General features: G+C 32.2%; 1 protein-coding gene across 1 annotated transcript; it reads right to left on the bottom strand.

Annotated features, from left to right (window-relative positions):
* Positions 1-1,530: 1,530 nt before the first annotated feature.
* LOC110029874 (probable protein phosphatase 2C 77) lies at positions 1,531-3,964 on the bottom strand. Its single transcript, XM_020732357.1, has 5 exons — positions 3,407-3,964; positions 2,997-3,173; positions 2,106-2,276; positions 1,830-2,009; positions 1,531-1,722 (listed from the first exon to the last, which is right to left on the bottom strand). The coding sequence occupies exons 1-5, from the start codon at positions 3,962-3,964 to the stop codon at positions 1,570-1,572; spliced, it is 1,239 nt and encodes a 412-aa protein (XP_020588016.1). The 3' UTR covers positions 1,531-1,569.
* Positions 3,965-26,169: the final 22,205 nt, after the last annotated feature.

Below are 26,169 nucleotides of genomic sequence, written 5' to 3'. Positions count from 1 at the left end.
GAAACGATGGAAAGCCATGGACATCTTGACCGGGGAATTTATTCCTAAAATCTAGGTTAGTCCGCCTAGACTCTATCCTTCGTTTAAGGATTCAAATCATTCTTGTCAGTCAAATCCAATAACCCTGATTTATCTTTTGACTTCACTTGGTCAGCTCAAACTCATTGTCAGTCCCTTTCAAATCTTTTGCTCGACATTCCTTAAATTTTATCTTGCATTTTTGGGCCTTTCCCACGACTGATCATCATCGGACTGTAAGTCCCACCCCTTAGAGCTTAATTCTTCAAATTTGGGCCTACTACATTAATCATTTCAATTATGAAAGTCTGATCTCTGGTAATTTTACTTATCATATTAATCAAGAATTTTCTTTAGGGTTCACAACCCTAATAATATAATTAACTATGAGGGCTTACCCTTATAGGGAATGAGACATCAGAATTAAAATAAATCTTATTTTACATCTGTAAGGTAAGAGAAGAATCCTATTTTTGCAAATTCATAAATTCCAAGGACTTTCCTCATCCAAATAATTGAATCCATTCTAAAATAATGTTTCTATCTTTTGAGATAGTATATTATTTCTCGAATGCCTTATTCGATCATTTAGATAGAATTCTTTCGAGAGCTATGGTGACACAAAAAAAAAAAAACAGTCCCCACACAAGGCTTTACTTTTCACATGAAATAAACGTAAACCTAAGTTGGAAGAAGGATTAGACATTTGAAAAACTTTTAAGCTCTACTCGATGTTTGATGTTGACAATCTCCATCAATCAATAGGGTTGTATAACCATCACTATATGATCATTCTTCTTTGATTATCATTATTTGACTATCACCGCCTAACAATCATAATCCATTTATCATCATTTAAGTATCATTATCTAACTATCATTATTCAACTATAATTTCCCAATAGTTTTAGTTTGACTATTGTTGCTTGAATGCCACCTGACCTATGTTGCTCGATCATCATTATCTAAATGTAGTCATTTGACTATTATCATTTGACCACCATCATATCACTCTCCTACTTAAAGCTTTGTTATGAGTATAGAAGACCAAAAAAATGCTCCCACCCAACTTTATAATCTCATTTTTTTCAATTATTAAAAAACATATTTTTATAATCACATGTACATAGAGAATTATTTTAACTTTATCCGACCCTATTGAGTTTTTTCCTTTCTGAGCATTTCACATAAAATATTGATGACTTTTATGTTCATTTTATTTATCTATTTGTATGTGTGATCTTTATGCTAAGCTAGGACATAATTCATCCTTTTGCTACTTCTATCTTTTAACAGTAAATATTTCTAAATTTTCTTCATTTCTTATTCAAATTTAAATTTTTTTAAACTACGATCATGTAAGAAAGTCTCATCTGGAAATTTATATTCAACTTTGTAATGATTACAAATAAACTCAAAAATGACAACCTTTTGCTAACAAATGCTGAACTTTTGAAGTAAATTCTGGCATTATTTATACAATTAAAGTAATGAATTCATTACTTTTGGCCGCATTACTTCTTCATTACAATAACCTAATCTTGCTTTCTCACTATCCAACTGTACAAAATGTTTGAAGATCCACAACCATAACAGTTATGTCGTCTCTATTTCCTCTATTGCATGAGATCTCCACAAGTTCTTTGCATGTCTGCATCGAATTCCCCTTCTTCATAACTACATCCACTGCTTCTTGATTGCTAACCTATAAATTTACAATAAATAATAACATATAATTAGCTATGAATTACTCTATCTCTCAACTTAAGTTCATTAATCAAGTTCATAAATTGAAAAATTTATCAGTCTAACCTTATCCCATAAGCCATCCGAAGCCATTATGAGAAATTCACAGTCTTGGGTCAATTGAAGCCTTCTAGTCTCAGGCTCAGAAATAATCCATTCCTTCAAGTTGACGTCTCCAATGGCTCTAGAAATAGCTAATGAATCTTGTACTCTCCACACTCCATTATGGAAACTCACATAGCCTCCCTGGTTTTACCATGAACATAATTTCAAAAATGTAAAATTGTGAATATATTTGAGAAACTCAGTTTGGTTCTTTCAAAATGGTAAGATGGCAATTACCAAGTTTTCGATTCGAGCTCTCTCGTCTTCTCTTCCAGGACGATGATCGGTGGTTAGAGCATCAGCTATTCCTTTCCTGCTCATGACTACTCTGCAATCACCAACGTTTGATACATGCAGTTCTCCATTCTTAAGCAACACAGTAGCTGCACATGCTCCACTGCTCACTCCCTGTTGCAAGAAAGCATTAGTTAATTTGTTTATTATAAAATTAACCCTCCATGATATCAATAGTAATACTGAACCAAATTCTTTTAGAAAAATATCTGAGTTTGTTTTACTAATACATTAAATTCTGCATTCCTTATTTAAAATAATGAATAATGTTACACGTCCTAAATAAGTTAAGGACATATAATGATGAGTATTTTGATAAAAAAAATGCATTAATTACACTCTTACTTTCATTTCAATTATTTCAAATTAAAAAGAGTAAAATTAAATAAGTAATTAGTTGCACATTTACTGGCAATTATTGTTGGTGATAATTGATACTATTCTTTAGAAGGAAATTGTTTGTATTATTTAAATTCTTTGTGAAATTTTCACTTATATTAACAGCCAAGTCTATTGTGCAAACTAGCAATATCATCGGGATTTAAGAAGTACCAAATGACATAATGTTCGTGACTTCACCCATAAAACATTCATATGACAATAGTCATGCTACATAAATTTATTTGCAATACATGCTTAAAATAACTATAATTTTATTGATTCGCCCTTTAGTTACTTTCTTTCTAAATGGTTTCACAACATTATCATATTTTCTTATCAAGCATATTTATGTATGTATATGTGTGTGTGTGTGTGTGTGTGTGTGTATGTGTGTATATATATATATTCTAATAAAATTATTATTATTTATAACGCTCACAATTAAAATCATACCTTATTAATGAATTCATTGTCTGTTAGCAAATAGCCCGCTTTGATTGCCAATTTCAACCTATCTTCATTCTCCTCTTCTACTTCTTCAACAGCAGTTATTATATTATTTCCTAATTTCTCAGACAGAAAGTCTACTGCCGCCCTTCCACCATGTCCATCAAAAACTCCAAAGAATGCCTAGAAAGAGAATTAACCATTAGTTATATGTGTGTATATTAAAACAATAACACAACGTCAAAAATACATAGTACATTAAACATTTATTGAATCAACAAAACTAATAATTTGGAACATCATAAAGGGAAAAAATGCAGTAATTTTGAATTGAATTAAAATTCGCTAAAGAAATAGAGAGAACGAAAAAATTGAACCTCTTAAGGAAAGGAAAATATATGTAGATTTATGAATACCTGTTTGGAATCCCCATGGATATTTGTCATGACACCGTAACCATCCTCCATCATATGCCTCGTCCCTCTCCTACTAGCCAAGCAATATCCACTTCCTTCAACCTCTATATCCCTTCCCACATCCTCATCTTTCCTAAAAAATGCCTCCCCAATCCCCAAGCTGCCATTACCACCACATTCGTTGTTTGACGGAATTACGATCTTCGCCGGCCTCTTTCTCAACTTCTTCACCCCCGATGCCACCGTGTCCGACAAGCATTCACCAGCTTTCGGCTTCTCTTCGCAAAACCTCTCCACCTTCTCCACAACCAATTCTGTCAAAACCGATTGTAAGCCACCACTTTCAATTTCTTCTTTCCTTAGTCCCCTTGAACCATCTCTAGCCTTCTTCGAAGCTAAAGCAGGCGATTCCGCAAGCCTCTTCCAAGATAAACATGGTGGAGAAGAAGCCGAGGTGTTGGAGCAAATAGCCATGGGATAAGCAGCCTTCCTAAGAACAGGGAATAGATGAAGAACCATGTAGATAAAAGCCCATATGCATTCCAACTGCTCCACCATCGTCAAAGCTTTCTTCTTTTTCTTCTCTTCTTCTCTAATAATCTCTTGAAATTGATCTGTTCCAAGGTGAAGATGGCTTGCATTTTCTATTGTGTGATTTAAAAGGGGGTGAATTGGGAGGGAGAGAAAGAGGGACTAAGAAGAAGTCTTTGTCGTTTGTGCTTATGTTGTTTGAAAGGTCAAAGGCCGGGCCATTTCCCAAGTTTAAAATTAACGTTTTCTTTTTTGAAGAGGTCCTTCAGGCTTGTGGCGGGCAAAATCGGTCGCAGATTAATCGCAGAGTTTTTGTATGGGTATAAGTCAGCATACGGCTGCTATTTTCACCCTGCTTTTTTGGATAATGAGTGGGTGGTGATTCGCTGTGGAAGATATGGGGGCGTTATGGATACTTTTGGCGTCTGTATAGCATTATTATGTTGACTTTTGCCAATAATTAATTGCAAATAATAATTTTTCTACGGTTGATTTAGGCATGTGGCCATTGGACGCAGTTTGAATCGGGTTTGTTTGCGGCTGATGATTTTTTCGGGCCATTTAAATCTTAATTGATATATATATATATATATATATACACACACACACACACACACACACACACACACACACACACACAAAATTATATATATATTTAGATTCAAAATTATAAATATATATAATATATAATTTTGAATCTAAATATATATATATAATTCTGTATATATATATATATATATAAGGATAAATTGTTGATTCAATGATTGGCATGTCTCCAAAATTAAATTTAATTCTATTTAGTTTAATTTAATTTTGTAAAATGGATTTATCATAGAGAATTCGAATGTTTCATCTAGAATACGGTGCAAAATTAAAATATTTTTGATGAAAATTTGGAAACCGACAACCACATTTAATGTGGAGTTAACTTATGAATATAGTTTTTTTATTTTGTTTCCAATCACTTTGACTTTCTAGACACATATGAAGCAAATAAAACATAAAAAAAATGGAATATGAAAGTCTATATTGTAGATTGATTCAATTTTTGACACCTAACAAATCAGACCAAAGAAAAAGATGAAATATTTTGGGGGGGCCGCAGGGCACCCAAAACATTGTTATTTACAAATTAAGCACTGTCCTTCATCCACTTTTCAAATTTTCACTAAAGATATCAAGGTCATGATAAAACTCTAACTCATTTTTTTTATTTTTATGAAATTCATAATGATTTGATCGTGACACGCATAAATACATCAGTTTGATAGTTCAAAAAAATCACGAAGACGCTTGATTAGTAAATAGCAATATTTATTGGGTTTGCATACCTTCCATGAATTATATGATATATATATTTGACTTGGGTGTGATGTACCAGTTCAAAAAACTACTCGTTCTTTGTATTTTTGTCTTCTTCTTTTCTAGACTTGTTCTTCATCTACCCTAAATTTGTAATATATTGGAAAGTTCAAGAAGAAAGGAAAAGAAAGCTTCAATACTAAAAGAAATTACTTCATATTTTATTCCAAGAGATTCTTGGCGCTCTTCCCTTATGCCTCTCAAATCTGCTCTCCATTTATAGATTATAGAGTAAAAGAGAGAATGTGAGGGCCAAGAGAAGATCAATTGTTCATGATCAGTATTTGAAGATCTTGAAGCACAGGAGTATTTTGAGCTGCTCCTACTCCAATAAGAAGAAAGAAATGAGGAAAAACTTTTGCTTACCACTCAATTCTTACGTATTTACATATATCTAACACCACTCAAATCATTCACATCATGTCAAAAATGCCACCACTTTAGCATTTGAAGAGCAAAACACACTTTTTCGTGTATAGGTTCGGAAGCGCATATGTAAAAATTGAAGCATAGGTGTTAGATATATAAATACAAAAGAACTAGGTGGTCTGTGTGTAAATTTTTTTCTTTCAGCTATATTAAGTTGTGGAGGCTTTATTTATAGTCTGTATACCATTCTAAGGCTCTTAGAATGTGCGAAAAAATGCCAAAAGTTATTAGGGACGTGTTGATCTCATTTTTGGTTGAGATCTAGTTTCTTCTTTAGAAGTCTATGATCTATCTATAAGACTTTCCTGTTGACTATTCCTAAAAGACTAGTGATGGTACCCTCACCAATAGAAATTCTAAACTCTTTTTTTCTCATCTTGAAGTTCCACATCTTGGTTCTAACCTTTAGCACTTAGTAGGTGGGACCAATATGGGGGAGCTCAAGAGGAGTATCCATAGGACTGTTTGGTCTTAGGGTTAACCCCGGGTGGTGTAGTCTTGTTCAGTCATACACACAGACATTTGCTCCTGCACTCATAACCTCAATCCTAACCCAGACATACTTAGCTTGATCCTCTGATCTACTGGAAACTCATGTGGATGGTCCCCTGAACTATTAGCCTTGGGCTAGGGGCACATGGAGGATCCAAAATGGGAATTCCCTTAGTCTCATGGCTCAAATAAGGTGACCTCATTATTAACATACCCAAATCAATCCTAATTTCACCAAAATCCCAATTTTGACCCTCTTTGACCCCAAACTTCACCAAATTACCAAATTGCCCCCAAACCCAAAATTTTCCAAAAACTTCCAAAATTACCCAAAGTTTCAAAATCTCTTCAAAAATCATTTTAATCCATTCCAAATTACTCAAATTTACCAAAATACCTCAAATTTTCAAATTTTCCAAAATACCGCCAAAGTTCCCAAAATTACCAAAATACCCTTCCTACCCCAGAAATTCCATAAATTTCCAAAATCTCCAAAATCATTTCAAATGTCCCCAAAATCAATTTGAAACATCCATTGGACCCAATTTGATCAAATTGACCCATTTTGACCAAAATCCTCAAATTGCCCTTAAAGGTCCAAATTCCCCAATTCATCCCCAATTACCACTAAGTTTACTTCAATCTCCCCCAATTTCAATTCTAAACTCAAATTCATCATTCCCAATCTCAATTAAAACCAAATCCAACTTCAATTAAACCCAAGTTCAAGTCCAATTGCAATCTTAATCCAAAATCTCCAATTTTAGTCATATCCTCAAATTCCCCAAATTGAACTCCATGATCAAATCAATTTCCCCAAATTTGAATTCCCAATTCTTCATAACACTTCCTCAAATCAGTTTGACCAATCAAATGACCCAAATTAAAACTCAAAGCTCACCCAAATCCAACTTGAGCCAAAATTCCCAATTTTGACCAAAAATCCAAATCTCCCAAATTGAACCTCATGATTCCAAAATTTCCACCCAATTGACATCCAAAATTCTTCATGACAATATTTTAGATCAAATTGATCAATAAATTGAGCTAAATTCAAATTCTAGCCAAAATCAAACTTAAATCCAAGCCCATGACATGATTATGAACCCAAACCATGCATGTAACCAAACCTAGCCAAATTGATCAAATTTAAATCCAAGCCTAGTGGTCGGAAAGCACCAAAACCGAGAGCCACCCCACAAACAAAACTCCAAATTTGAACTCCCTGAGTTGGCTCATGCCCATTGGTCATTGGTGCCACTCAACCCTCCACCTCAGCAGCCCTTTGCACCGACTGGCCAGTTATGGTGGCTACCCCAAGCTCTCTTATTTAAACCCTACCTCTCACTGCAAAGGGAGGAAATAATCCAAAACCTAGGGGAAACTCTCCCAAATTGTTTCCAGAGACTCTCCAAGCCTTCCTAAGTTAAATCTAGTCATTTCCTAACCACCTCCACCATTGTCTAAGCTCAATTACAGAGCTTAAAATCCGGCCAGAAACAGGACACCTCACCACACTCTACAAAACCTCAAATTAACCTTTCCCCGAAGTTCCCCACTCAAACCACATCACTTTGAGCCCTTCAACCCACTGTTTGACCAAGGCTACACCACCTATTAGTCAAACTCATACTTGGAGCATTCACCAGAGGAAAGTGACACTTCCAGGAGGTTCGTTGGACTCCACTGAAGCTTCCACAACCACCCAATCAAGGTCACACCTCTTGGACAAAGGTTTAAGCTCTCAACCCTAATTTTTGGCTCGATTTGGGCCTTTGTGTAGAAAAGTTTGATTTCATAAGCATTTAGCTGTATAGATGTGTTCGTCTTGAGTAGATGAAGGTGTAGGAACAAGCCACACTTAATTTGGTAGAGTATCGAGCGAGATCAAAGCATTTGAAGTCAGACAGCTATCGAGTTATGTTAATTAGGGACGATGATTACGAGCTGTCCGATAGCGCGTGTATTGGATGGACAGTCCATATCACATCAGATGAGATGAAGGGACGATAACCGCGGGATGACGAGGTGCTGAGGTGGATGGTGGTGTTTAATGAAGGAACGTTGCATGGAAAGTTTGATGTATACAAGGATGGCGTGGCAGCTGACTCAGATAAGTAGGAAATTAAGATTTTTTTATTTAAATTAATTCCATAACTTAAAAAATCCATAAATTGGTGTAGAAAATCATAAAAATAAAATAAAAATTCCCTATTACTTGATGTGGGTGGATTTAGTGTGTTAATTTTGTAAATATTTTTCAATATTACAAAATACACACGATAGATATAATATCAAATATGTAAATTGTTCCCAACAAAAATAAATTCAGTTAAAAGAGTTTTATCTTTTAAAATTTTTAAACTGCCAATTCCCATTTGCCAAATCCCCTTAAGAAATAATGTAAGTATACGTATCGCTCAAGTAATAAAAGGTTCTAATGGAGTCCTAAATATCGATTCCATAAGGAAGTTGGAAATACCTATAAGTAAATTCTTAAGATTGTAATGTAAAGTACAATTTTTAAAACTACAAAAAGTAAAATGCAAAATTTGAATATTAAGTAACAAGTGAATGCTAATTAAAATGCAGTTGAAGGACAAAGTTAACTAAATTAAATGTTAATCTTTCAAAAGTAAACTTATGAAAACTAACAAAATTTTTGTGAAGGAAAATTCAAATTTAAGAAAACATGTTTCTCCTTTACAATGAGTATATGGTTTGTGAAGAAATTAAAATCATTTAAAAATATATATAAAAACTGTTTTGTGCCAAATAGGAGCAATCCTATTCTTTATCCTCTTCCGAGTGTATAAAGAACATTGACTAATCTAGAGTTTTGTCCCTAATTCCGTGTTTAGGCTGGGAGGATACCGACTGCCACTCTAGAGCTCTCATTACTCTCTCATCTAAGGGCTAACTATCTTGCATCAGTTTTCAATCAACTGGACCAAATTGGGGATTTTAATCTGTCACCTTAAAATCTTCAATTCTGCATCCAACAAAGTATATTTCTTTATTTATTTGCACCCAACTCCATGGATGAAATACTCTCCCATGAAATCAAATGTAATTCACCCCATGTTGTAGAAATCATAGCTCTTTCAGAATATATGTTGCTCAACACATTCTAATATTTCAATTGACCATATCAAAAAGTAAATGAAGATCATAGTTCAAATCATCACAAATTATTGACATTAAAAATCATATAAAATAAAATCAATTCTTCACAAAACTATATCACAAAGTAGGGAGAAGGATAAAGAGGACTACTCAAAATTCGTGAGAATGATATGATAAAACATAAATTTCATATATAAAAACAAGTTTACAAAATAAAAAACACAACTTATTTCACAACCCTTCCCAAGCAAATCCCTAAAAGTTCTCTCCAAGTCTTTCTCTCTTTACAAGTACTCTCAATTCTCTCTTAGAAGTGTAATGAAGAAGAAATCTTTCACATTCTCTCTCCTCTTATAATTCTTGAAAAAAATCTCCAAGCCATTGACTTTCTCTCTCTCTATCTCTTCTTGTCGCCCCCTTTACACGCCATTCCAACTCTCTTCAAGCTCTAGAATTCCCCCTCTTTATAAAAGACTGTCTCCCTTCAAAAAGAATTCAAAATTCCCTCCAAAATTCTATCCAAAAGTTAACTCTTTTGAATTCAAAAGACATGTCCATTGATTCAAGAGACATATCCCTTCATAGAAGAACCTTGCAAAGTGTCTAGATGCATTGAATCACTCCAAGGAGTGTTTAGAACAATTGTCCCTTTGAAAATTCACGCAAAATTTGTCTCGAACCGCCTTAATCCGAAAAAAAATTCATCTCCGGCGCATCTTGCGCCAGCTCTCTATCAAATGGCGCATCTTGCGCCAGTTTGCTGAAGACCGCGTTGTTCCGGATTTCGGCGCATCTTGTGCCAGTTTTCTGTATATTGGCGAATCTTGCAACAGTTTCCCAAAATTCGCTGAAAATCCCAAAATTCACTATTTTGGCTCCAAATTTTATCCTTTTTGCTACTTTTGCTCCAAATACCTAAAATTGATATATCTACAATAAAGACATGAAAATAACCTTCTTTAAAGTGCAATATCACCAAAAATAAGCATAAAATGCAATATCACAAAAAATAGTGCAATATCACAAAAAATAAGCATAAAATGTATACTAAAAATAACATATTATTTTGGTGTATCAAAATCACCAAATTTAAATGTTACTTGTCATCAAGTGGCACTTTTTTACATAAAAACATAATACTGAGGATGGAGATTAACTTATAACTTCTATACTTTAGTTTAATAAATAAAAAAGAAAAATTTAAGAAAAATGTTTAATAACTTAAATTTAATTTCTAAGTCTAACAGTATTTAGTAATCAAGTTTAAGATTTTTGAATCTCTATTCATTTCAAGAATAATTGCAATTTGTCATATCAATAATAGTTAGAATATTCATATGAAAAAGAACTTCATGAAAACTTTACTAATAATGCTACTAATATTCTAATATAAGTTTAGAAAATGTAATATAAGTCTTTTCCTTAAGTAATAATGCTACTAATATTCTAATATAAGTTTAGAAAATGTAATATAAGTCTTTTCCTTAAGTAATAATGCTACTAATATTCTAATATAAGTTTAGAAAATGTAATATAAGTCTTTTCCTTAAGTAATAATGCTACTAATATTCTAATATAACTTTACTAATAATGCTACTAATATTTCTAATATAAGCCTTTTCCTTAAGTTGGTTCAAGTGAAACCAATTTTTTACTAATAATGCTACTAATATTTCTAATATAAACCTTTTCCTTAAGTTGGTTCAACTGAAGCCAATTTTTTATTAGACATCTCCTTAAGCTTCTCCTCACTCATTTTTCTTTTCTTTTCTTTTTTTTTTTCCTTACTTTTTTTTACTTTTAGGATCTTTTCAATCATTTCTTTTCTTCTTTTTCAAGTGAGGATTGCTATATCTGGATAGTCTTTAATAGTTTTGAACTTCATTATCCTCTTCTTAAATTCAAAACCCTTACCTTTCTTTACTTTATAAATTCATATCAGTTTATAATTTTCATAAAGTCTCATTCTTTTCTTCTTACATGAAGCTCTAAAATTCTTAACACTTCAAAAATATAATTTCCTTTATTTTAAATAGAAAAGCATAGTCTTATCCTATCATACCAAATATCTTTTAACTTTAGAATTGAACTTTATTATTAAAAAAATTTACCTAAATTTACCATAATATTCATAAACATAAGTATAGTCATTTAAAGTTATTAGATGAAAATCTCAAAAATTGCGGGGATTAATTTGACCATTTTGATGTCAATGATTCAATAAATATTCCTATAATACAAGTCATGAAAAAAAGAAGGCAGGATTAAATAGATCATCATAATGGACAAACATCATAAGATCCTTCCATTGAAGCTTTGGTTAGGGCGATCAAGAAGATAAGCTTATTTTTATAATAATGATCAAATTATTTAAGCTTATATTATTTCATTGTTGTTCTCTCCTAAAAGTGGTGATAGGATGACTACTAAAGGAAGAGGTTAAATTTTTATACTCTCAAAATGCTATGTGGATGAAGATAGCTTTCATAAGATCCCTTTTAATAAGATCATTGTATAGTGTAATTATTTTAGTAATAATAACCAGAAAACTAATGAAATTACATAATTTTAATAAATTTAACTAACTTTTATTTTATTTTAAGATTGATTAAAATTTGTATTGTAATTTAATATTTGATTTTATGTTTAGCTAAAATGATTTCAATGCTTTATAAAATTTGCTTCATAGATTGTGTTGGCCTTTGAAACATCTCATAAGAAAATGAAGTATTTTTTTATTACTTTGAATAATTTATTATTTATTAATTATTTTTCAAAGAAGTTCAAATTGATATTAAAGATAGCTTTAAAAATAATAAAATATTCTTGGAAGTGAAGGATTCTCAAGGAAATATTTCATAAGAATATAGGTTTATTTTGAATTAATTTGTATTTTTTTTTCAAAATTTTTGTTATTTGGGATTCAGAAAATTATTTAAAATTGAAATAAACCTCAAATTTTATGAAAATTTGTAAGGATGTTTAAGGGGCCATCTATCATGACCATAAAATTTTGAAATAATTTGGATAAAAAATAAATTCACTTTGATTTATTTGATTTTATTTTTTTAATTTATTTAATTTTTTTTAAAAAATAATGATTTTAATTTCCTTGAATTTATCCTATCCTTAAGGTTTAGTGAAATTAATTTGATGCTTTACAATTTATACTATATTTATTATAACATTTAAAAGTTTAAGATTAAATAATTTTTATGATTTAATTAGAAAAATTAATATATATATTAATTTTTTATCAAAATGGCACATGAACTTAGTTAGGTGTATTGTACTTGAAACATAGCAAGGCAATTTAACTCTAACACTAAAGTTGTAGATTTTATTTTCTCTTTTAAGTAAATAATAAACTTATATATCTATTATTTTATTAGACCAAGCATTCATATTTAATGTAAATATGTGGGTTAGTTGTTTATCTTTTATGGGCAACATTATAAATCTAATAAAGTCAAACTTATTTTAATTTTAGCTAGAATTAAACATTATAAGTCTATTGTAAATTATCAGGCTTATGTTTGAGATGCTACTTTGAAAATAGTTCTTAACTTAATTTATGATCCAAAATAGATTATTTCTCTTTTATTTCATCATAAGTTCTTATATCCCATACAATTTTTTGATATTGTGTCATAAGAACACTAGTCTGAAAATTTAAAAAAAATTTATCAACTCTAATAAAATAAATTTCAAACTTATAAAAATATAAATCCTAACATAAGATAAAAAGAAATTCTTATTGAGCTTCCCAAAAACTAAACACTTACGACATTTTCTCTTCTAACATCCAGAAAAACTTATTCCAAGTTGATCTTTTCAAATTAATTTTCTATTAACAAACTTGAATCTAAACCTAGAAATCTATAAAAATACTAACTAGTACTTTAATTATAAGTATTCTAATAGGATCATCACTCATAAAATATCATTAACTATAATGACTTGTTTAAGGAACTTATAACCAAGAATGAAACAAATCAAATCTAAGTTAAATTAGGCAAAAAAAATCTTTTATTCATATAATTTTGAAATCACCACTTAGCAATTGAATTCATTATGGAGTGATATTTTAATAGTTGAGATAATATACTATTCTTAAAATCATATTTAATGACCTAAATAAAGTTTTTAAATTTGAATGGTGTTAAATTATTGGTAGACTCGGTTGGGGACTATTTCTCTTTTCATCTTTAATTGTTAGCTTTTGTCTCTATATGTAGGTAGTATACTTACGCCCCTCATAGGTTAAGATTATCATTCCTTAATTGGATATATTGTTCATTTTATTTGTTATCAAGTGAGGCCAACATGAGAATTTATATTTTAAAAACTTTTATTTAGCATTGATTAATAACTAAAGTTTATAAATTAGTTAAAATAGAACCCTCTTTCAAATTTCATATTTTAATTTAGGTTAGGATCTCTTAGTAGCTAAATGTTTGTTGAGTAGTATTTTGACCCTTTCTAATAAACTCAATTTGGATAAACTTCCATTAATTTAATTTAAAAATTCAACTTCAAGATAACTTAGATCAATCTAAATCAATCAATTAATCAAATTTTCCATTTTTTTTTGAAATTATTTGAATTCACTATTAAAACTAACTTTGACTTATTAGTTTTTAAAATCCATAAATTAAATTTAATGAACTTTCAAGAATTTGAAGTATTTTTTGTTATATCCAGTAAGTTTTACCTAAAATTCTTAAAATCAAAGTTTTGTGGTATGAATCCTCTTTTTGTACTTAAATTTAATAAGACATGATCCAATCCGTAATTGAATTATAAAATTAAATAAGATCAAATTAAAGAATTCTTTCCAAAATCTGTCTCAACTTAACACTTGTTGAAGTAGTGATCAGTCCATTATGTAAATAAAATTAGATGGTGAGATAGGGTCCAAATTACTAAAATCTAAACATCTAAGTCAAAATTTAAAAAAAGTAACAAATTTAATTCAATTAGTTGTTGAATTTGTACTTGTAATCCTGTTACAAATAATAATAATAATAATACTAATTTTTTATCTTAAAATTAACCTCAATTTGATCCTAAAATCAAATACAATTTGTTTAAGAAATTGTAACAAGAAATCTACAAAATCTATATCCATGGCTATTTTGATGACAAGCAATCTAAGTAATCTTCCCTTGTTATAAAAGTAACCACTTAAAGTGTTTAAAATAAAGTTCAAAATCACTCCCGACAAATATCCAAAGAAGCCAACCTATTTGACTAATTGATTAGTAAATTCAAGGAGATAACTTGGTGAGAGGGAATAATAAAAATAAACTTAAACTTTTGGAAACTCGAATTAGCTAGCATCCACTAGTCATTTAAAAGAGTATTTTTATTGGAAGCTCATATCATATGATTTCTAATTTTTTCCTTGGAGAATGAAGAATACAATCAATAAATATTTTGTGTGCTTTGCAAGGCAAAAAAATATTGCATAGGAGAAAGAAAAATAAAATATAATAGGTATCTTAGGAATCATTGATCATTTGCACTTGCATATTGTTCTATTTTAATTTTTCGGGTACTTCATTCATTACACACAAGGAAACATTTAACTTGTGATAATGACTGCCCTTAGTGTGAAATTTGCATCAACAATTTTTTTTTGCTACATTTACACTTTTAAATTTCAATGTATGCATACATTGTAAATAAAATAATATTAAATATTCCATTAGTTAGGTGCATTGAATGCCCATAAATTTAAGCCTCTTGATCTATATGATTGAGTTATAAATCCCAATGCTTTTTAAATCTAAATAATAATCTTACGTTTTTATATTTGCAAATGCCTATACTTTGTGGTCTTAAAGAATTAGACATGTTTGCTAGCTAGCCTATCTAGGTAGGGTTATATGTTCAATAGGTTTGAGTGTTATTCATTATTATTCATTACAAATTGGGTTTGAAATCTATAAGTTATATTTCATGTTATTTGGCTAGGATTAAGCTTCATGCCTTATTGATAGTGCTCACTTTAGTAATAACATATGAGGCAGCTCGTCTTCCCCACCATGACATAAATCATCATTTCTTGAGCTTTTCTTCGATCCCATGTTGCAAAATTACAAATTAAAATATCTAATAAATTGGATAACTTGAATGAAAATTAAGTCCCAATTTAAGATATAAAACTCATTTATGGAATAGTTTGAAGTGTCTCACTCTTCCTTCTTTAGTATTTGATAAGAGCAAATCTAAACTTAAAATAATATCAATTAGAGTACAAAATAGATGATCTTGAAAACTCAAATTTGAAAATTTGTAGAAACACAAGGGCTGATAATTTAATTAAAAGCAATAAACTTTATCGCTTTCTCCTATGTATCGAGTATATACATGTATATGTGGTAAATAATATGGTAATAAAAAATCCTTCTAATCAAGAATGAATTTTAATTTAGTTTTTGAGTTAGAAACTTCGATGATTAAATTTATGGTCATCCAAACTCTGATTTCAATGAACTTATATTTAAATTGAATGTCTCAAGATGAGAAACTCAATGATTCTAAAAGTTATAAGGTCTGAGACCAAATAAGCAAATCACATTGTTAAAATGGGATTATAATTTTAAAAGTACAAATTAAAAGACTAAATAATCTATAAATTCATCATGTATATAGTCAAATCAATATATATTTCAGAAAAATCTTATAAACTCATGATCACTTAATTTTGAGATCATTAAAGCACCTGAAAGTTGAATGAAAGACTTATGATCAATGAAAAACATATATATCATATGATAGAGTATTTTGAGACTTTGGTCAAAATAACTAATATATTATTCTAAAAAAATATAAATATACCGTCATTCTCTATATAAATAGTGGTTAAACATGAATTAAAAACCTCTAAAACTTTTCTTAATGATAAGTGCCAACAATCACAACTATCAATCATCATCATATGATTTTTATTACCTAACCATTGTCATTTAAAAACTATGGCTTGACTACCATTTCTTGACCATTGTCTCAAGATCATCATCGTCTGACTACTTTTTTTTTTTATTATTATTGTCCAACCAACATTTTGTAACAACCATAATTTTACCTTTGTTGTCCAACCACTTTCATCATCATATAATTCTTATATCACTATCAAACGAGACCAAAATAAGTGCTCCCAACATATATATCCCATCCTTTTGAATTTAAATTACAGTTTTGTGTAACCTCATATATATAATTAAGCATTTTAACATGATCATGTCCCATAACTTTTATTATTCATACAAACATTTACCATCTTCTATGAATTTTTTTTCATTTATTCGTTTGCATGTGAGATCTTCATGCAAAATGAGGGTGCAAAACTTTTATTTTTTAGAAATCATTACAAAAAAATATATTCATTAGGCTCGGTTTCTATCTCTTACACTTCAAATGTGTTTACAATAAGCAATATAAATATTATATGTATTTGTAATGTATTAATAAAATATGTATTTGCATAATCCTATATGTAATATTACATTTACAAAAATAAAAATTGGCCTAATGAAATTTTGTTATAGAATTTGTACAAATGTATTGGTTTGTCAACTTCATTATAATTAACTAAGTTATGACTAGTAGTTTTGTGGAGCGTTCTCAACTATCCTTGTCTGGTTGACCTTTGAATCGAATGTATGTGCGAGCATATTTGAGCATTGGTTTGTCTAGTTAGCTCTCGTATCAAGAATAGGGTTGTGAATTTAGCTCAAGTATCATTAATCGCACGAAAATTAATTCAAATTTTTACTTGGATCGAGTTCAGATCGAAATGAATGAGCTACAAGCAAAAAAATTTTATCAAATTTTTTGAGCCAAACCAAAACCAGATCGTTAACAACCCTAGATATTAGAGCTGTGAATTTAGCGAATTTAGCTCGAAGATTGTTAACCACTAAAAAAATTGATTTGAATTTTAGCTCGGATCGAGATCAAAACGAAATAAGCAAATCAAGCTCTGAGCCAAAATTTTAAATCAAATTTTTTTCGAGCCGATTTTGAGCCAACCCCAACTCAGCTTGAAAACAGAACTTGGGGCGACTTGCTCTCATTGATGAGTTTACTGTGCCAATTGTCATATCCTCTAGTCTAACTTGTACACTTGCTTGGATAGCTCTGCTGAATCTTTATGTTTACTTCAAATAGGTTTCCTTAGCCCAAATGGCTTCATTAAACAGCTCAGCTAAGCGACAGGGTTGACCATTTAATGACAAAGGTTGTTAAAAAAACTTATAACTTAATAAATAATTTTTAAAATGAATGGAATCAGTCAAAAATAGACACAGTCGAACCGGATTGATGAAATCATTGAAAATGATGAAGTTTCAAATCTTATTTTCACAAAGTCCGACCTGCACAACTCTAATTAAAATAAATATAAGAAAAAAAAAACAAAGTCAGTTTTGGCTTTGCGATTCTGGTGGTTAGCATTATAAAGGCAGTGGTGCAATTTTTGCTTTATTAACAATGGCAAGGATTTCTCCGTGATGATGTTTTGGACACAACTTTGAAGTTATAATGAACTACAATAATGCTAAAGCTTAATTATTATCAATATTATTAAATATGATTCAACTGAATCTTATGCAATGTTAATTTTATACCACACAGATCGTATGGATTCACATATCAACACCTAAAACTATTCTTTTTTATATTGTTAACACTCAGACTTTTCTCATCACGTCAAAAATACTGCTATCATTAACTTTTTAAAAGTGAAATACTTCGTTTAATGCGTAGTTAGAGTGATGAAAATGCAATTATTAAAATTTAGTTGTTAGATATGTAAGCACATAAGAATTATTTGGCATGCATGTAAATCTTTCTTTAATTTTAGTAAAAAGAGAAGTTTTGCACAAAATAGCTCATCAAAGTAATAGAGTATTGGAGATGGAAAGTTACATGAATAGAATATTCCGTATCAGGTTTTTCCCTCTCCAGTATTACATTTACTATTTACATATTTAAAGAGTGCCTATGCCTATTTATGGAAAAAATATTACATCAGTACTACGCACCGTAGGTGAAGGTGCGTAGCCAATGAAATCAAATCACGACACCCCGCGCGACAGAGAAAAAAAAACGGCGCAGTAACACGCGGAATATTCCCCCCCATGTTATTCATGTGTTTTTGTGTCCTGAGAATATTCCTAGTGTTATAATAACACAATAACACATCAATAACACATGAATAACACATGAATAACACACAATAACACATGAATAACACAGGGGAAAAATTTCCCCCGGGGAATGGTGCCCCGTGTGTCCGTGCACCGTTTTTTTCTCTGTCGGGAATATTCCCCGTATTATTTAGGTGTTATTGTGTATTATTAATGTGTTATTGTGTCCTGAGAATATTCTTGGTGTTATAATAACACAATAACACATCAATAACACATGATAACACATCAATAACACATGAATAACACGCAACATATTCAGAATAACGCGAGGGAATAATAACCCATGAATAACACAGGAGGGAATATTTCCCGTGTTACTGCGCCGTTTTTTTTCCCTGTCACGCGGGTGTCGTGGCGTGATTTCATTGACTAGACATGTTATTTCTACGTGCGTGGTACTGATGTAATATTTTTTTCCTATTTATGAGATGTCTACAATTCCTCTTGACACATTTTATCTCGATCAGATCCAACTGGTCAATCTTGGAAGGGTCGTCGCCCGACCGAGTGAGCATTTGTCATACGTGTTTTAGCTTTTGACAGTTATCTCTTAGGGCTTGTTTGGGGTAGCTTATAAGTGTGGGCTGTCTAGTATTTGTTTGGCGTGTTTCAATAGCTTATCCAAAAACGACGTACGCTGCTCGCAGGAGGATGCCCGCGCCTCGTGTTTCGTTGGCATCCTATTACTCCGCTGCCCTCATTCGCATCTGTCGTTAGCATATCTCTTCCCCTCGTTCGCATCCTCTGCCTAGCCGCTCCTCCCTCTTCTTCGGCAATCGATAGGTATAATCTCTTCATTCGGTTTCTTCTTCTTCCTCGACATTTCTTCTTCTTCGTCGGCATTTCTTCTCTTCAGCATTCTCGTTCGTTTTTTTTTTCTTTTTTTTATGTGCAAATCACAATCTTTCCCTCTTTTGGGTGGATTCCCAAAGTTTGGAGTGATGAGAAGGGAGAGGATCCTAGTGAAGTCATGGATTTCGCCAAAATTCATCTGCCAAATGTCTATCTCTCCTACATAGCATTATTGAACCCCTTTTCTGCATTTCTTGGTGCTGTCTACACAAAAATTGGTTGCAGGAATTCCAAAAGAGCAGCAAAATGCATTATTTCAGGCAAGGCGAGAGAAAAGGAGGTTGTATTGGGGTCCAAGACCTTGCCAAGGTTGATTTGCTTAGATCTTGCTTAGATATTTGCTTAGATCTTTAGCCTTTCTTTGTGGTTTCCGATGGATTTAAACACACTTTCGAGTTGCAGGAATTAGAAGCTCTTGTTGTAAACTTTCTATCCAACCAAGTTCAGGAGCAAGAAACTTCAATAAACAGCATAACTGCACCTTCCCATTGTATGCGGCAATTTGTTTTTGCTTTCTTAGCTGGCTCTAATCTTAACTGTCTCATTAGGATTTTGGTGTTAAATCTCGTTGTTTTTCCACTAGTCTCGAGGTCTACTAAAATTTGTCTTTTTTACATTTTTATTACCAAAATGTTTCATATCACAAAAAATACTAATATTTCATTTTTTTTTTAATGAAAAATAGGTTGAAAATTAGGTGTTAGATGTGCAAATACGTATGAATTTAGTGCTATGTATGTCAATATTGCTCTCACCCTCTCTATATATGCATCCATCCATCTATAGATTTGTATTGGTATGTATGTAAATGTCCAATAAAATGATGAAGGGAAGTTAAAGCTTTATCATTTTGTTGCATAATCAGTTGTACCTTGCGTGCTACAAGCATCTTTATTTAATAATTGTCTTTATTTAATAATTGTCATTTTGGCTTTTATTTGGTGAAAAAAAAATATTTGTTGTCTCTAATATTGTGCATATTAACTTGTTGATGGATTAATGGTGAATTCTGGGATCCAAAACAATTTTGAAAGGTGCTGATAAGATTTTAGCAGTATAAAAATGATAAAAACTTGGTTGAAGCATTTATGGATTTGTTCATCTTGATATCAAATTAATGCAATTTATACTTGTAAATTGGAGGCTTATGGGAGCAGAATAATTTGTTGAATGTTACATATTTGAGCTATACCTGTCAGAAGATGGTCATACTCCAACTTTTTTGAGGTCAACTACTTCTATTCTTGAGAGCACAAAAAAATATCAAAAAATTTGTAGAATTTGCAGATTTGGCAGAATTCCATTCTCTTTCTTTTATACTACTCCTTTCCATGAGCGTAGGTAAGCTTACAATGTTGTTCCCAGAGCTAATGTTTGGCTGAGGCTAAAAAATATGTTGCAAAATGTGTAATCGGGGTAGAATGTTAAGATTTGTGATTTGTATAACTTTCTAAAAAGATAGTTTTCCTTTCTCATTATCCCCCCATTTTACCTCTTTCCTCTTATATAATAAAGGATTTGATTTTCAAATGTATGTTTTCCAATGATTATTGCTTGTAGGTTATGCACTTAGAATCATAGCAAAGATAGTTGCTTATAAGTTATGTCTTCTATAATAAAGATAGTTGTTGCTGTTTTGAAATAGATCATACTCTTCTCATAGTCTTGCTTTTGATGATATTTAAAAAATTAATGCCACTTTCAGAACTGAATGAGTTTAGGCACCTGAATGAGTTTTTTCAGTTGGTTTCTGGAGCTGAATGAGTTTCGATTTTTATTTGAATCATAACAGTATTTTAGATTAATTTTATGCACCTAATGTCACTTTCAGGACTGAATGAGTTTAACGTTAAGAATGAGAATGGTTATAGAGTTGGGGAGTTTGAACATGTGCTTATATTAGCTACAATTGGTAGTTGGATTTTATTAGGTTGGCCAATACATGCTTATATTAGGTTCGCCATATTATAACCTGCAACCCTCACTGTATACATTGTCATTTTGTTGAGAAAATTATAAATTTTGCGGGACAGATTGTTCATTTAACTAAAAAAGTCTGTAAATAAGCTGTTTACAAAACACACAAACCAAACAACTAAACAGTTTATCCACAATAGGGGCAAAATAGTCATTTATCCAGAATCAGCTGTTTTCCAAACACACAAACCAAACAGTCAGCCAGCTTATCCGGATCAGTTGCCATCAACAGATTATCAGGATAAGTTGTTTATCAGCATCAGCTGGATAAGCTACAGTTGCCCCAAACAGACCCTTAGTTTGATTGATTTCGGACTTGATAACTTTTTGGTAGGTTGATTCCTTTGACCATTCTACCGAATAACCCTCTCATTCAACCCTTGACTGCTCGGGTTGACCTGACTCAAGCTCTTTAGTGAAATTGATCGTTTGACATGTGCCTAATTAAAGACCACTTCATTCAGTCAAGTGTATTCTTATATATATATATATATATATATATATAGTTCATTGATTCTCTCATCAATTATTAGTTTGTGAGCTGCGTTAAGAATGAGAGAATTAGATTCAACAAATGACTAGTCCTTATTAAATGACTTCAATAATTGATACCTCCTTGATTTACTTGCCCTTGATTGCTTAAAAATAAGGGACAATGTCTTTCCTATTTTTCCTGCTTTGTGTTCTCTTTTTGTTGTATGCCATTTTGTTAAATGTTTGCGATGAACAAGCTTCTGATGTCCCAAGCTATTGTACTAAATGAAGTCATGCCTTGCGGATTTATTGTTGGGGACAAGGGCAAGAATTGGCTTGAGGGTGAATGGAGGAAGAAACATGGGGCAAACCAAAGAAAATCCCCATCCATGAGATTGGTTGGTTCTTCTGATGCGGTTTTGGAAAGGGCCCAATTAGTGACAACAAGCACTCAATGGTTAGCCAATTTTACATGACAGACCAATACAACTTAAGGCTTGACGATGCCTATTGTTATCACGTCTGATTCAACCAAAGTTTGACTCCCTATGGCACCTGTAGGACTTCCACCGTTGTAATGAATTCATCCCCAAAAAACAACATTTTCTGATGTGTTGTGAGCTACGAGTCTATAGGCATTCTCGATCAATATGATTTTTATTTTTTTATTTTACTTAACTATCTCTCATTTCCTTATATATGGTAGATGAAGACGCCCAGTTAAGTTTGGGTAAAGAGCATGCATCATTGACTGAGATTAAAATATAGGTCGTGAGAGGAGGCAGTCAGCTCTCTGGCAAGGGCGCTGTGGTCGACCGTTATAAAGATTCCCTGCTCCCTCCCGAGGTTAAGGAGATTGAGACTCTCCATATCTTGCAAGATTATGAGGGATTGGCTCAACGATTAGATAAAATTGAGAGCTCCTTCATGCGAGAGGCGGGTCATCAATGGAACTCAGAGGCACACATCATGTTGGTCAGCAAGGCGTGGCTGGAGAAGGAGGTATTGACTGTGAAGCAAATGATGTCCATCCTTTAATGGTAACTCTCGAGTTTGCAAGACAGGTCCCCAATCTCTAGACCTAGCTCGAGTTCGATGAGGCTAAGTCATTTTAGGGCAAAAGGTGAATTCTTGCTTTAAACGTTGACTCAACTGGGGGGCATGTCTCTACGAACGTAGCTTCATACCAATGCATAAGTTTTTGGATTTGCGACCAACTCTGAGGAAGGTGTGAAGTCTCTCATAGTAGAGAGTATGAATGGAGGGATTACATGTCGTCCAAGATGTGATTACTTACTCTTTTTTTATTAAAAGAAGAAGAAAAACTTGTAGCACAAGATATTTATCAATGGAAAATATTTTGACATACCTCCCCATCCTTGTTACATCAAATTGCTTAGTTCCATTACATATTTTAAATGATTAATCATTAATTTGCCATTAGGTTGGTTTTTTTATCATATATTTGTGTTATGTTTGTGTATGTGGAGTGACTAGCCCAAGCCTTACCTTGCCCATGCCTTTAATTGGACCTTTCCAATTAAGCCATTTTCTTGGATGGGTTGTGCCTTATGTCTTACCTATTAAATATATCTCATCATATAGTTAACCATCCAAACTCATTATTGGGGTTATTCACTCATTACTCAGTGTAAGATTTTTATTCACACAAGGGGGAATCTAGTTGTCAGGGCTTGAACTATGTTTTGAGCGCTTGGGGCAAGGGGCTCTGGTACTTGGGTATTACCGAGTGAATACATGATTATAAGGCATGTGGCAATTCAGGAATTAATGAAATAATTAGATAGATGATATCACTCATATGACTGGAATAATAAAGATAGTTGAAATGATCCATTACCCCCCCCACTAGCATGCCGATGGCACATGTGAGTCAAGAATAAATGATGATAAAGAATGAAAATTTATTAATTATATGTTAGAGAAACGAGAGTGTATAAACTTAGTTTAAGGTAGTTTTTATTTAAGAACGGCTGACTGACCCTTTATACTTATAGTTCGATGAATAAATATACTGTTACCTACTATTTTTTGTTCAAAAATTTAATTTTTTTTCTTCTTCTTATTATTATTATCATTATTATTACTTTATTTCATGCATGCATTGCTTACCCCTAACTAATTTTCATAGGGTAGAAAAGTAAAATCTATGAATTGATTAATCAAATTTCCCGGGTCCTTTTTGTTGATGTCCAATGAATCTACACCTCTATCTTCACTAACCTGTGTGATCATATGTGAGGCATTTGAGGGGCTCAAATTTAGAGATTTGTCTATAAAAGGCATTCTCTAGCTATGTCAGTCGTAGTGCCCTAGTGTGATCATGCCTATGATGATTGAGTGACGCGGAACCCATGCTATTGTGGTGGTGTACATTGCTCTAGTTCAGGGGGAGGTGGGATCCTATTAGTGTTTATTGTGGGTGCCCTTTGTGGGTGATTTAATGTTTTTGACTGAGGCGACTATGCCTTTTTAGGTACATCGTGCTTCTAATTTCCTCCATCATATGTTCCCTGAGTTTGTTGATTTGCTAAGTCACAAACTTTCAAGTGTCATCCATGTTAGAGGCTTCCATATGTTGGGGTTACTCTTTTTGAGTAGCTGAGCTTCTTAATTGTGACATGATTCCATGTTCACCACATCTTTCAAGTTGTTAAACCCAAATTTGTTCGTGAATCATGCCCATGGTGTAAAGTGTTCGAGATATAATGTATTAGGAATACAATATTTCATATTAAGGTTTTTCCACCTCCACATTTACATTCATTATTCATATATTTACAAAGGGAAAATGCTTATTTGTGAAATATTTACAATTTCCCTAACATATTTCATCTTTGTTGGATCCCGCTGGTCAATCTCAGAGGGGTCCTCACTCGACCAAGCGATCATTTGATGAACAAACTTTGTCTTCTTATACTTATCTCCTTGTTTGACTGATTCCGGATTGATATCTTTTTGATTGATTAGTTTTTTGACTATTCAACCAAATAGCCTCTCCTTCAACCCTCCCTTGCTCGAGTTGACCTACCTTAGGCTCCTTAATGAAATCGATCTTTTGACATGTATGCAATTTTGGACCTCTTGATTCAGTTAAGCATATTCTTTGTATACACAAAGCCATAGTTGGTCACATAAGTCATGGTTATTAGCTTCAGTAGCATCAATTGGTCATAAAAACTGTAATGGGATGTTGTAGTAGTAATTGTCCAAATGTCCATAGTTAGTAGCTGCAAGAGTATCAGTTGGCCATAGAGGATATAGTGGAAAATTGTAAAAGTAACTAGCCACATAAGTTGTTGTTGGTAGCTATAGGAGTGTGAGTTGGCCATAGAGGCCATAATAGGAATTTGCAGTAGGAACTAGCTACATAAGATAAATTTGGTTACATAGGTTATAGTTGGTCACATAGCTCGTAATCTATAATAGGTCTAAGTTAGCTAGATGGGTTGTTGTTGGTCATATAAGTCATGGTTGGTAGTTGCAGCATTGTCAATTAGTCTGAGAGGTTATCATTGTTGGTAGTTATAAAAGCATTGATTGTCGATAGAGGTCACAAAGGAAGGCTGCAATGATGGCATTTAACCATATAAGCCGTAGTGAGAAGCTACAGTACTAACTGACCACAAAGGTCATAGTGGGTCATCGCAACATCGTAAGTTGGCCATAAAGGCTGTAGTTGAAAGCTGCAATGACAAAAGTTAGTCTTGTAAGCCGTAGTGGGTGACTACAATAGGAACTAACCATAAAAGTCGTAGTGGGTTGCTGCAAAAATATTAGTTATTCACAGAGGCCAAAGTGGAAGACTATAATGATAAAGATAGCCACGTAGGTTATAATGGACAACAACATTAGTAATTGGTGACATTAACTGTAGTGGGTCGATGCAAGGGTGCTAGTTGGCCACAGAGAATATAGTGAAAGGTTGTAATGACAATATTTAGCCAACTAGGTCATAATGGATAGTTGCAACAACAACTGACCACATAGGTCTTAGTGTATTGCTACAAGAGCACCAATTGGACACATAGGCAATAGTTAATATTACACTAATTGGTAATTGCAATCCTTCACTTGGGCTTACTATTTTACATCTGCAACATTTTTTGGAAGTACACAACATAAGGAGAAAACTTCAAGAGTCCATACAAAGTCGTTGTTTTCTAAATATAACAGTCATAAGCAATTGTCAATGGGAGTTATCATGAGATCTCTACCACATTTTGTTCGGGATACTGTATTACACCATATTTGGGATACTACTTTACCTTATATTTG

The sequence above is a fragment of the Phalaenopsis equestris genome, unplaced genomic scaffold, assembly GCF_001263595.1.
Source record: "Phalaenopsis equestris unplaced genomic scaffold, ASM126359v1 Scaffold000609, whole genome shotgun sequence".
NCBI lineage: Eukaryota > Viridiplantae > Streptophyta > Magnoliopsida > Asparagales > Orchidaceae > Phalaenopsis > Phalaenopsis equestris.
This window is presented reverse-complemented; position numbering and strand designations above follow the sequence as displayed.

Bases quoted from the DNA above. Each gene is read 5' to 3' on its own strand.
- LOC110029874 (XM_020732357.1), bottom strand. From the start codon at position 3,964: ATGGTGGAGCAGTTGGAATGCATATGGGCTTTTATCTACATGGTTCTT. The intron at 3,174-3,406 runs GTATTCATAAAT...TTCTCTTTCTAG, and splicing joins TCCATGGGGATTCCAAACAG to GCATTCTTTGGAGTTTTTGA. The intron at 2,277-2,996 runs GTATGATTTTAA...TTCTTGCAACAG, and splicing joins ACAATGAATTCATTAATAAG to GGAGTGAGCAGTGGAGCATG.